Source organism: Vipera berus (assembly GCF_964194415.1).
Source record: "Vipera berus genome assembly, chromosome: 14".
NCBI lineage: Eukaryota > Metazoa > Chordata > Lepidosauria > Squamata > Viperidae > Vipera > Vipera berus.
Window position 1 is genome coordinate 938,466 of NC_138217.1, and position 12,436 is coordinate 950,901.

The 12,436-nt window shown below is 45.2% G+C and overlaps 2 protein-coding genes across 2 annotated transcripts in view; both read left to right on the forward strand.

The window, feature by feature from the left end:
* SLC2A11 (solute carrier family 2 member 11) overlaps positions 1-4,950 on the forward strand; it is a gene marked incomplete at its 3' end in the record, with an annotated part of 62,745 nt that extends 57,795 nt beyond the window's left edge. The window contains exon 13 of the mRNA XM_081339012.1: positions 4,750-4,950. Within this exon, the coding sequence (XP_081195138.1) occupies positions 4,750-4,950 (201 nt within the window). The remainder of the gene's footprint in view (positions 1-4,749) is intronic.
* A 676-nt stretch (positions 4,951-5,626) lies between these two features.
* LOC308674382 (solute carrier family 2, facilitated glucose transporter member 11-like) overlaps positions 5,627-12,436 on the forward strand; it is a gene marked incomplete at its 5' end in the record, with an annotated part of 62,809 nt that continues 55,999 nt past the window's right edge. Inside the window, 4 exons of the mRNA XM_081338808.1 lie at positions 5,627-5,679; positions 6,959-7,107; positions 7,186-7,308; positions 7,596-7,693. Of these exons, the coding sequence (XP_081194934.1) occupies positions 5,627-5,679; positions 6,959-7,107; positions 7,186-7,308; positions 7,596-7,693 (423 nt within the window). The remainder of the gene's footprint in view (positions 5,680-6,958; positions 7,108-7,185; positions 7,309-7,595; positions 7,694-12,436) is intronic.

The window sequence follows — 12,436 nt, forward strand, 5'->3', positions numbered from 1 at the left end:
AGTTCCGTGTCCAGTTCTCACTGTTGCTTCTTGGCCCACCTATAGGTTTCTCAAGAGACAAATAAAATGGTCTGGTATGCCCATCTCTTTAAGAACTTGCCACAGTTTGTTATGATCCACACAATCAAAGGCTTTAGCATAGTCAATGAAGCAGAAGTAGATGTTTTTCTGGAACTCTCTAGCTTTCTCCATGATCCAGCGTATGTTAGCAATTTGATCTCTAGTTCCTCTGCCTCTTCGAAATCCTGCCTGTACTTCTGGTAGTTCTCGATCCACATACTGCTGGAGTCTAGCTTGTAGGATTTTAAGCATAACTTTACTAGCATGAGAAATGAGTGCAATGGTGCGATAGTTTGAACATTCTTTGGCACTGCCTTTCTTTGGAATTGGAATGTAAACCGATCTTTTCCAATCCTGTGGCCACTGTTGAGTTTTCCAAATTTGCTGGCAAATTGAGTGTAGCACTTTTACTGCATCGTCTTTTAAGATTTTGAATAGCTCAGCTGGAATACTGTCTCCTCCACTAGCTTTGTTGTTGCTCAGCTTTTCTAAGGCCCACTTCACTTCACATTCTAGGATGTCTGGCTCGAGGTCAGTGATCACCTCATTGTGATTATCAGGGACGTTAAGCTCATTCTTGTATAGTTCTTCTGTGTAATTTTGCCATCTCTTCTTAATCTCTTCTGCCTCTGTTAGGTCCCTGCCATTTTGGTCCTTAATCATGCCCATTTTTGCATTAAACGTTCCCTTCATCTCTCCAATTTCCTTGAAAAGATGTCTGGTCCTCCCTATTCTATTGTTTTCTTCTATTTCTTTGCACTGTTCATTTAAGAAGGCATTCTTATATCTTCTAGCTTCTTTCCTTTCCTCAGCTATTTGCAAAGCTTCCTCAGACAGCCATTTTGCTTTCTTGCATTTCTTTTTCTTTGGGATGGTTTTAGTTGCTACCTCTTGTACAATGTTGCGAACCTCTGTCCATAGTTCTTCAGGCACTCTGTCTATCAGATCTAATTCCTTAAATCTATTTGGGATATGATTTAATTCATACCTGAGTGGCCTAGTGCTTTTCCCTACTTTCTTCAGTTTAAGCCTAAACTTTGCAATGAGAAGCTCATGGTCTGAGCCACAGTCAGCTCCTGATCTTTTTTTTACTGACTCTATAGAGCTTCTCCATCTTTGGCTGCAGAGCATATAGTCAATCTGATTTCTGTGTTGACCATCTGGTGATGTCCATGTGTAGAGCCGTCTCTTGGGTTGTTGGAAAAGAGTGTTTGCTATGACCATCGTATTCTCTTGACAAAATTCTATCAGCCTGTGCCCTGCTTCATTTTGTACTCCAAGGCCAAACTTGCCTGTTATTCTGGTTATCTTTTGGCTTCCTACTTTAGCATTCCAATTCCCCATGATGATAAGGACATCATTTTTGGTGTTAGTTCTGTAAGGTGCTGTAGGGCTTCATGTTGTTGTTGTTGTTGTTGTTAGTTGCGAAGTCATGTCCGACCCATCGCGACCCTATGGACAATGTTCCTCCAGGCCTTCCTGTCTTCTACCATCTTCTGGATTCCATTTAAGCTCACGCCTACTGCTTCAGTGACTCCATCCAGCCACCTCATTCTCTGTCGTCCCCTTCTTCTATTGCCCTCAATCTTTCCCAGCATTAGGCTCTTCTCCAGTGAGTCCTTCCTCCTCATTAGGTGGCCAAAGTACACTGTACTTTGTAAGCTCTGTACACCGCCCTGAGTCCTCCGGGAGAAGGGCGGTATATAAAACAAACAAATAAATAAATAAATAAATATTTGAGTTTTAGCTTCAGGATCTGGCCTTCTAAAGAGCAGTCAGGGTTGATCTCCTCTAGGACTGACCGGTTTGATCGCCTTGCAGTCCAAGGGACTCGCAGGAGTCTTCTCCAGCACCAGAGTTCAAAGGCCTCAATTCTTTTGCGCTCAGCCTTTCTTATGGTCCAACTTTCACTGCCATACATTGCAACTGGGAAGACCATAGCCTTGACTATACGCACTTTTGTTGACAGGGTGATGTCTCTGCTTTTTAGTGTGCTGTCTAGATTTGCCATGGCTTTCCTCCCGAGGAGCAAGCGTCTTTTAATTTCTTGACTACAGTCCCCATCTGCAGTGATCTTGGAGCCCAGGAAAATAAAATCTGTCACTACCTCCATTTCTTCCCCATCTATTTGCCAGGAATTGAGAGGGCCGGATGCCATGATCTTGGTTTTCTTAATGTTTAGTTTCAACCCAACTTTTGCACTCTCCTTCTTCACTCGCAACAAGAGACTCTTCAGTTCCTCTTCACTTTCTGCCATTAGAGTGGTATCATCTGCATATCTTAGGTTGTTGATATTTCTTCCAGCAATCTTAATTCCAACTTTTGATTCATCTAGCCCTGCCTTTCTCATGATGTGCTCTGCATATAAGTTAAATAGGCAAGGCGACAGTATACAGCCTTGCCGGACTCCTTTCCCAATTTGGAACCAATCAGTGGTTCCGTGTCCAGTTCTCACTGTTGCTTCTTGGCCCGCATATAGGGCTTCATAGAACCGGTCAATTTCATCCTCTTCAGCACCGGTGGTTGGGGCATAGACTTGGACTACTGTGATATTGAATGGTTTGTCTTGGATTCGAACTGAGATCATTCTGTCATTTTGGAGATTGTATCCCAGTATTGCTTTTTCTACTCTTTTATTGACTATGAAGGCTACTCCATTTCTTCTGAGGGATTCTTGCCCGCAGTAGTATACCTGATGGTCATCTGAATTAAATTCACCCATTCCTGTCCATTTTAGTTCACTGATTCCTAAGATGTCGATGTTCAGTCTTGTCATCTCTTGTTTGACCAGGTCCAGTTTGCCTTGATTCATGGATCTTGCATTCCAGGTTCCTATGGAGAAAAAATCTTTACAGCATCGGACTTTCCTTTCACTACCAGATACATCCACAGCTGAGTGTCCTTTCGGCTTTGGCCCAGTCGCTTCATTCTTTCTGGCGCTACTAGTACTAGCCCTCTGCTCTTCCCCAGTAGCATATTGGACGCCTTCCGACCTGAGGGGCTCATCTTCCAGCATCATATCTTTTTTCCTTTTGGTACTGTCCATAGGGTTTTCATGGCAAAGATACTGGAGTGGGTTGCCATTTCCAGTGGATTACGTTTTGTCAGAACTCTCTGCTATGACCTGTCCATCTTGGGTGGCCCTGCATGGCATAGCTCATAGCTTCATTGAATTATGCAAGGCCCTTCACCACAACAAGGCAGTAATCCATGAAGGGGAATCTCCTGCATATTGGTCCTTAATTCAGGCATCATCCAAATCATATCAATTCTGGACCAAGATTTTATGGCTATTTGAATAGAATGTGTATTGTAATTTTCCTGGATTAGTTTCTCTCCAGGTATCTTGTACCCCAATTTCCTCTATCATATTAAAAATTAATCATCATCATCATCATCATCATGATTAATGATTAACCTTTCACCGCGATCTGAAAACATACTTGTTCGAGCAAGCCGGCCTGGCCTGAGGGGGGATTGGTGGGGTTTTTTACTATTTTTATTGGGTTTTTTTTTTACCATGTATTAACTGTATTTTTAATCGGGCATGTATTTAATTATCTTTTATTTTTTGTAAACTTCTGTGTTTTATTCTTGCCCTGTACACCGCCCTGAGTCCTTTGGGAGAAGGGCGGTATAGAAATATTAATAAATTAAATTAAATTAAAATCATCATCATCATCATCATCATCATCATCATCCTCATCTTAGGTAATCTTTTTCTTCCACTTTTTCCTGTTTTGCTACTTTTATAATCTAATGTCCCATCTACTGTTGCATTAAAATCTCCTACTAGACAAATATTTCTACCATTTTTCTATGAAGATTTTGATAAAATTCTTCTTGTTTATTATTTGGTGCATATACAAACACCAAAAGTGTTTGTTTTTGATTTAAAAGTATTTCTACCATCACAATTCTTCCTTCTTCATCTGAATAAATCATTTTGGTTTCTTTTGGTGTCTCTTTTTTTTCTGAATGGTATTGTGCTGGACTGGGCTTTTAATAACCCAAGTTTTCAGAGTTTTCCAAGTTTCTTGAGTTTTTTTTACTCTTACTGTAATTTTTTTCATCCATGGAATCCTTCCCAAGCTCTCTCTAAATTTATTGAAATCATCTCTTTCTAGTGTCTTCAGTTTCTAAGTCATTAGTTTGACTTTGTTCTGCATAATGTTGAATTCGAATATGACATGGTCACTCTCCCTCGTTCCATTTCTGTTAGTAAGAAATCTCAGTTAGTCACGAAACAGTTCTGGATACATAAATCAACCGAAGAGAACAAGTTAAGCATGCCAGACCTGGCATAGATCTTTGGATCCTTATCTCAGCATACAGGCCAAGGGGTATGGTGTGGGGGAGCAGGATGGTGGGGACCAGGAGTGGGGAACTGGAATTGAAGGCAGTTCTGGAGGAACACTGTCAAAAGCAGCTGCAGTTGAAGGAGTCAAACAAGGGGGTGACAGCACCCTCTTCTTTAAGGACCTCCATTTCTTGCATTTGGGAACAGTAAGTCAACATGGAAAGAAGCAGATCTGCCAATAAAAGCCACACATTACTGGACGGGGGGCAGGGGGAGGGAAGCAGGCCACTCCGAGGACCACTTTGCAGCAAAGCTTTGGCTCTGCTTGCATGTGCCTGTCAACATGTGTTTTATGTGCTGATCACTTTCTTCTCTCCTCCTCCTCTCAGGAAACTCTTGGCTATTACTGCTTCCTACCATTCTTCACCATCTGTGTTGGAACCGCTCTCTATGTCTGGTTTTTCCTCCCGGAGACAAAAGGAAAGAGCTTCCTAGAAATCTCAGAAGAGTTTGTTAAGCGTAACTTTGGAGGTCAGCCCTGTGACAATGCTTGGGTGTGTCCAGAAGAAATTAAATCCACTATGTTGTAGCTTCAAAAGAGAGAGAACAGCTCACAAAGAAGACATAATAATGGCATTCTTTTTCTTGTGAGGATAACATGGGATTCTTCTTCATGGTGTAAAAATCCTCATTTCCTCTTCTCTTTATTAAACTTAGGTATAAAAAGTGGCCTCCAGGGGCTGGAGGAAGTGCTACCTGCCAGTCCAGGCTCAGAAGGGAAGTATCCTGAGCTAAATGTACCCTTCCAATACCAGTCTTGTTTCTTCTATGGAAAAGAGAGCTTTCTTCTGTATGCCAAAGCTTATGAAAGAGAGGTGCAACCTGAAATAAGGAGAAATTTTCTGACAGTGATAGCAATCAATCAATAGAACAGCTTGCCTCCTGGGGTTGTGGGTCACTATCACTGGAGACTTTTAAGAATAGACTGGACAATCATTTGACTGGGATAGTATAAGGCTCCTACCTTGAGCAGGAAGTTGGACTAGAAGACCTCTGAGGTCTGTTCCAGCCCTATGATTCTATGATTTATTGGAGGTCAACTTAAGGACAGGGCTGGTGGATTTCCCCAGCTCCATTGCCTCTCCAAAGATATCCTGCTGAAATTCTCCCTCAAACCAGGACAGACAAATTCAGATGGATGCTTCAATAGCATTTCAGTAGCTATGATGTTGCCCAACAGGCAAGCAGAGGGAGGGAGGACAAGGAATGAACAAGGAATTCACCATCACCAACCCCACCTATCAGCTGCCAAAAGAGAAGTAAGGCTCTGTTTGAAAGGAGACCATTTGAGAGAGAGATTGAGGCTGGATGAAGCTGAGGGCTCAAGGAATTACTTGAAGGCTTCTGATTCAATGCTGGCCATGAGTGGCAGAGGAGCCAGGCCTGACTTATGGTCAGCAGCAACTCTACAAGGCTGGATGTTAGTGGTGGGCAGAATATAAGAAAGAGCATCCCCATGTTACTATGGGCCACCAAAGGGAGTCATCCCTCAGAGATAACACAGAGGAAACTAAAAAACTCCAGTCCAGGAACTGCGTCAAAGGACAAAGAGAACCTATGAGCTTTAAGGTGCCACCAACTTCCATAGGGAGGAAATACCCATTAATTTAGTCTACCATGGATCTTATACACTTGGTTTTCTAATGGTTAAATGCTGAATCTAGTCTCACCAAACAGTAGATGGCTTGTGATCTGTAAGGAGAGAAAATTGTGATTAGTCATTTGCCGTAGTCAGATTTGGAATACAGCCAGTTTGTTGTAGTGGTTGAGGCACCAGGCTAGAAACTAGGAGACTGTGAATTCTAGTCCTGCCTTAGGTTCTAAGCCGCTTGGGTGACTTTGGACCACTCACTCTCTCTCATCCCTAGAATGAAGGCAAGGGCAAACCAATTCGAAGAAAAATTTTGCCAAGAAAACTAGTGTCAAAGTTCTGAATGATGATCCCAATGAAGTAAGCGCAACTGAGACATTCCAATCTCTAAATGCAAAACTTTATTGAGCACACCATATCAGCACTAATGAATAGAAAACCAGCTCTGGCTAAATTGGCACCAGGACGGTAAATTAAAAGTATAGCAACTCCCCTTTCCCCTGACAGTGCAAGTCACATTCCCCAATTAAACACCAGACAATTGTTATGAGAGAAATCTTTCATTACTTTGTAAATAATCTGAATTACCTTGATTTTCAGACTTCACAGCTTACACCTGCAAATACACATTCCATTCAACCCCCTCATCCCTGGATCTGTAGGCAAGCTAAGAAATAGAAATGGCTGAAGCATCATGGGGTTTCTTTGTAGCTTGACACTACAGTGATTGGTCCAGGCAGTCACCAGGAATCAATGCTGAGTCAAAGATGTGTGTAGACCATGGGTCGGCAACCTTAAACACTCAAAGAGCCATGTTTCCCACAGAAAACAAAACACCGGGACCCACAAAACCCTGCTTCTCCCCCTCCCCCATGAAGTGCCCCACCACCACTGCTTTCCCCACCCCCTGACGGAGTGCTCCACTGCCACTGCTGCTTTCCCCCCAGGACGGAGCACTCTGCCACTGCTTCACCCAGTGGTGAAGGTGGCGTTTGGGAAGCAGTGGCAGGGCATAGCCTAGGCATGGCCCAGAAGCAGCAGCAAAGCTCGTCCTCCCAACTCAAGCGGCCACCAGTGGCTTGGGTGCCTCTGTTCCGTCTGAGTTGAAGAAAGCAGAGAGACAGCAGGATTGTTCTCAATAAGCTGGGCACACCTGGCTCTTATTTTTTGAAAGCAATCCTGCTGCTGCACCTCTGCTTTCTTCAACTTGGATGGAGCAGAGCCACCCAAGCTACTGGCAGCCAATTGAGTGAGGACGAGGAGGAGAAGAGCGTGAGGCTGGCCGGCCAGGTGAAGAGTAGGTAGGGCGATGGTGGCTGGCTGGAGAGGGGGAGATCAGCCAAGCCTCGGAGAGGGGGAGATCAGCCAAGCCTCATGGCAGTGGCATTGGCAGCTCCCCCCACCCGGCCCATTTCCCTGGCTCTGTACAAGATGCTTGGCAGAAAACCTACTTCATCTGAGTTGAAGAAACCAGAGGCGCAGCAGTGGGATTACTCTCAATAAGGTGGGCGCACACGAGCGAGCAGTGCACCCAGCTCTTATTGTTCGAGAGCAATCCCACTGCTCCACCTCCACTTTCTTCAGCTCGGATGGAGCAGAGCCACCAAGCTGCTGGCAGCCGGTTGAGTGGGGAGGACGAGGAGAGGAAGAGTGGTGAGATTTTGTGCCAGCTGTCTGGCCAAGTGAGGAGTAGGTCAGGTGATGGTGGCTGGCTGGCTGGGGAGGGGAGAATCATGGCCACTGGGGGGGGATCCACCAAGCCTCATGGCAGCGGCATTGGCAGGTCCCCCCACCCGGCCCATTTCCTCAGCTCCATACAAAATGCTTGGCAGAAACCCTACCCCCTGTGCCCCTGATCGACCCATGTGGCACCTTCTTTCCAGCTCCACCGCAGTCCTGTGTTACTTCCTCCACCACCACATGCAGTCCCACAAACAAAAGAAGTGGGACTAAAAAAAGTTCAATCAATTCCAACTTTGCAAGATCTTTTTTTTCTCCCGCAAGAAGTTGGAATTGATTGATTGAACTTTTTTAGTCCCACTTCTTTTGTTTGTGGGACAGCACATGGTGGTGGAGGACTGAGAGCCACAGGAGAGGGTGGCTGTTTGACGCACACTCAAACACACAAAATCTATTGTCCATATGCAACTAATTGGCACCTCTGACTCCACAAGATGGGGAAGAGATTAGGGTTATACAGATTTTTACAAGATACCCAACTTAAATACATAATTCTGGGCAGTTAATGAATGTATAAGAAAAAGAATTTAACAAAGAGAAGTTAAATAATGCAAAAAGAAAAGAAAACCAAGGCCCCCAACAGGTGTTCCTAAGGTTACAGGCACTCATTCAGCAACCATTCACAGTTATGATAGGGCTGAACAAGAGGGACCTGGTTGCAGCTTCCCAGAGGTCTCAGGATCACAATTCAGGTGTTTGGCAACCGTCACGCAATGGTTACAATGGTTGCAGCACCCTGTATCACAATTGCACAAATTCTAATGCTGGGGAGAAAACCTACTTCAGGTTGTTGAGAGTGTGGTGGTGCATCAGCTTCCTCTGTTCCTGGAGGAAACTGATTACCTTGACCTGTACCAATCGGGCTTCAGGCCCGGGTACAGCATGGAGATGGCATTGGTCGAGCTGGTGAATGATCTCTGGTGGGCTCGGGACAGGGGTTGTTCCTCTGTCCTAGTCCTATTAGATCTCTTAGCGGCTTTTGATACCATCGACCATGGTATCCTACTGCGGCGTCTCAGGGGGTTGGGAGTGGGAGGCACTGTTTTGCAGTGGTTCTCCTCCTATCTCCTGGGCCGCTTGCAGTCAGTGTTGATGGGAGGGCAGAGATCCACCCCGAGGTCTCTCGTTTGTGGAGTTCCTCAGGGGTCGGTTCTCTCTCCCCTCCTGTTCAACATCTATATGAAGCCGCTGGGCGAGATCATTCGTGGTTTCGGGGTGGGGTATCATCAGTATGCTGATGATACCCAACTTTTTTTCTCCACCCCGAACCAACCCAGTGATGCCCTCGCCGTGATGTCCCGTTCCCTGGATGCGGTGAAACAGGCTTTGTCTCAATCCTGCCAAGACTGAGTGGCTGTGCGTACCGGCATCTCGGGTTAACCAGTCTATTCCACCTTTAATGATGGGGGGTGAGGTGTTACCCCCCATTGATAGGGCTCGCAGCTTGGGCGTCCTCCTGGATTCACGGCTCAGTTTTGAAGATCATATAGGAGCTGTGACCAGGGGGGCCTTTGCCCAGGTTCGTCTGGTGTGCCAGTTGCGGCCCTATCTGGACCAAGATGCCCTACGCACAGTCACTCATGCGCTCTTGACCTCTCGGTTGGACTACTGCAACGCTTTCTACATGGGGCTGCCCTTGAGGACCACTTGGAGGCTTCAGCTGGTGCAGAATGTAGCTGCGCGAGTTGTGATGGGGGTTTCCCGATACTCCCATGTAACACCTCTTCTCCGCGAGCTGCATTGGCTTCCGGTTGCCCTCTGGGTGAGATTCAAGGTGCTGGTGATGACCTATAAAGCCCTAAATGGCTTGGGTCCGGGATATTTGAGGGAACACCTGCTGCCAGCATCAAGCTCCCTTCTTCCTGTGCACTCCCACAGGGAGGGCCTTCTCAGGGTACCTCCGGCAAAAGATTGCCGGCGGGTAACACCCAGGGGGAGGGCCTTCTCTGTGGGTGTGCCTGCCCTTTGGAACCAGCTGCCCGTAGAGCTCAGGACTGCCCCTGACCTTTGTTCATTCCCCGGGACCTGAAGACCTGGCTCTTTGAGCTTTCCGGCCAGGACTGAGAATTTTAATTGTAATTTTATTTTAACTGGGTTTTAATTGGAGTTTAACATGGGTTTTATTTTATTCAAGGACTAAATTTAATTAATTTTAATTGTTCTTAACTTTTGTAATTGTATTGCTGTATTGTTATTTTAAATTCCTTGTGAACCGCCCTGAGTCCTATGGGAGAAGGGCGGTCCAATAAACATAAACATAAACATGATGGGAGTAGCTAAGCCCTTGGGTGGTACCTAGTATTTTCAGGAATTTGTGCCAACATTGAGAGGTGAATTGAATGCCATTGCCCAAGATGTTTCATTTGGGGGCATCATGGAGTCTATATACATGTTGCCAGAAAAGTTTAGCCAGTGTGCGTGCTGAGGGGATTTGGGAGCAAGGCATGAAGTGCACCTGTTTAGAGGACAGTTCGGTAATACTATATTTCCAAAGCTTTCTAGTATCTCCACTACAGTATAAAGTCCATGGAAATTTATTTCCAAGGTGCTTGAGGTTTTGTTACTGGTTGGAGGAGCCCTGGGGTTTTCCTTAGTCATTCTTTGGCTAAAGAACAGACTTTAAGACTTTAAGACCTTATGTCCCTGTAGGCCATAAGCGAGTACTCGGAACTGGAAACATTCCAAGGAACAACTGAAAGCTGTTTTGCCAGTTGCAAAACAGTACTCCCCTATGGCCTACAGGGAGCACTCACAGGCTTCATGCAGCTGATAAATGCAGTCCTGCATGAAAATTTACTACCTGAATGACATTCTAATTTACACCAAAACTATGGCAGACCACATGCAGCTGGTCAGAACAGTACTGAAAAAAACTCCATGCCACCCAGTTATATACCAAACTTTCCCAATGTAAATTCCACAGCATAAGATCAATTATCTGGGCTATTGCTTCTCACACGAGGATGTAGAGATGGTCCTGAGAAGGTATGAGCTATACTAGAGTGGGCAATATCTGGCACCTGAAAGCAGCTCCAAAAATTCCTTGGATTTGCCCATTTCTATAGGCAATTTATCCCATCATTTGCCCAAATAGCACTGCCCATCACCAATCTTCTAAAGTCTAAAGGGGAGCGGAAACCCAAACGAAACCAATAATGGATAATGGAAGTGGCATTTGAGAAGCTCGTGTTTGCTGCCAAACCCATACTAAAACATCCAGACCCAAACACCCCGTTTGTTATCCAAGTTGATGCCACTCATGTGGCGGTCGGAGCTGTTTTACTCCAAAAGAATGAGCAAGGGGTCTTGCAACCTTGTGCTTATACCTCCAAAACTGTGGAGGTGGTCAATATGGGGAAAAGAGGCATATGCAGTGCATTTCTTAGAAGGGGGGAAAAAACCCTTTCAAAATATGGACAAGCCATAAGAACCTGGAAGCTTTAAAAACAAAAATTGTCTCTGAAACAAGTCTGTCAGCAAAGCAGGCTGAATCATATACGATGGAGGACCTGACACCAGGAGGCTTAGGACTTGTTCTCAATCACTCTGAACCAGCCTTTTCTCCTTCCCATTAATGATATTTAGGGGTTTCTAGGTGAACGGTCAATCTCAAGTGTTGCAACTATGATCAGTACTTGATCTTCAAGTCTTTTTCCTCATACTACAGAAGGACATGATCTGGGTGTTGGATTCCTACTCCTCCGTTAGCTGCCCTTTTTCACATTTCTCCCTTGAGCAGCAGTATCAGCAGCTCCCTGTTACTGATCAGCCCGAAGGACTATTAAAGTCCAGAGGGGGAAATCATCCATCTCCTGGCTTCAGGTCAGCTGCTGGCAGCATGCTGAAGAGGAGGGAGGGGTGGGGAAAATGGTGACCTCAAGCAGATTCATCTGCTTCTTGAAATTGTTAACCCAACATTGCATGCCATCCTCCAATAGCCAGCAGAGCAGAAATCACTGGGTCATAGTTCTCCTAAATATTCAGATTCAGTTAATGAAACTTGATCAGCCTGACAACTGCCAGCTGGAGACCAGCAGGATCCCCTCCAGAAAATGACAGCCAGTTTCCTCTTGGAATTTGTGAGTATCCTGCATGTTGGGGGTCAACCCTTAGGCCCCCACTCAGTCCCCACTTAGAAAGCTAACCCTAACCCTCATTCTTGATGGAAATATGCAAAAACTGTTTCTTAGGCAACAGGGCTGATTTTTTTTTAAGTTCTAAAAAACAAAATGCCATTCAGAAACAGATTGGGCAGAAGCCTCCCTGACTCACTGGGGTATACGGGGTTGGGCGGGGCGGAGGAGAGGTAGTAGCAAGATTTTATTATTATAACCAAGCTCAATAAATGTAATTCTAGTCTTTCGGTGGAACTGATTTCCTGGTCAGGTCTGTGTTGTCAGAGTTGGAAAGGATAAAAAAATCATTTAGCGCCACCCCTGCTCTGTCAGAATATATTAAAGCATTTCTGACTATGGCTGTCCAGTTTGAGGATTTCCAGCAGAGGAGAACTCCCCCCTTCAAGTGGCTGCCTGTTGCACTGGTTGATGGTTTGTTCAGTTGGGAAATTCCTACCATCTTGAACTTGCTTCTTTGTAACTTAACTCATTGACTCTAGTCCTGCCTCTGGGGCAAAAGGGAATAAGTCTACTCCCTCTTCTAGTTGATGAACTTTCAACTATTTGAAG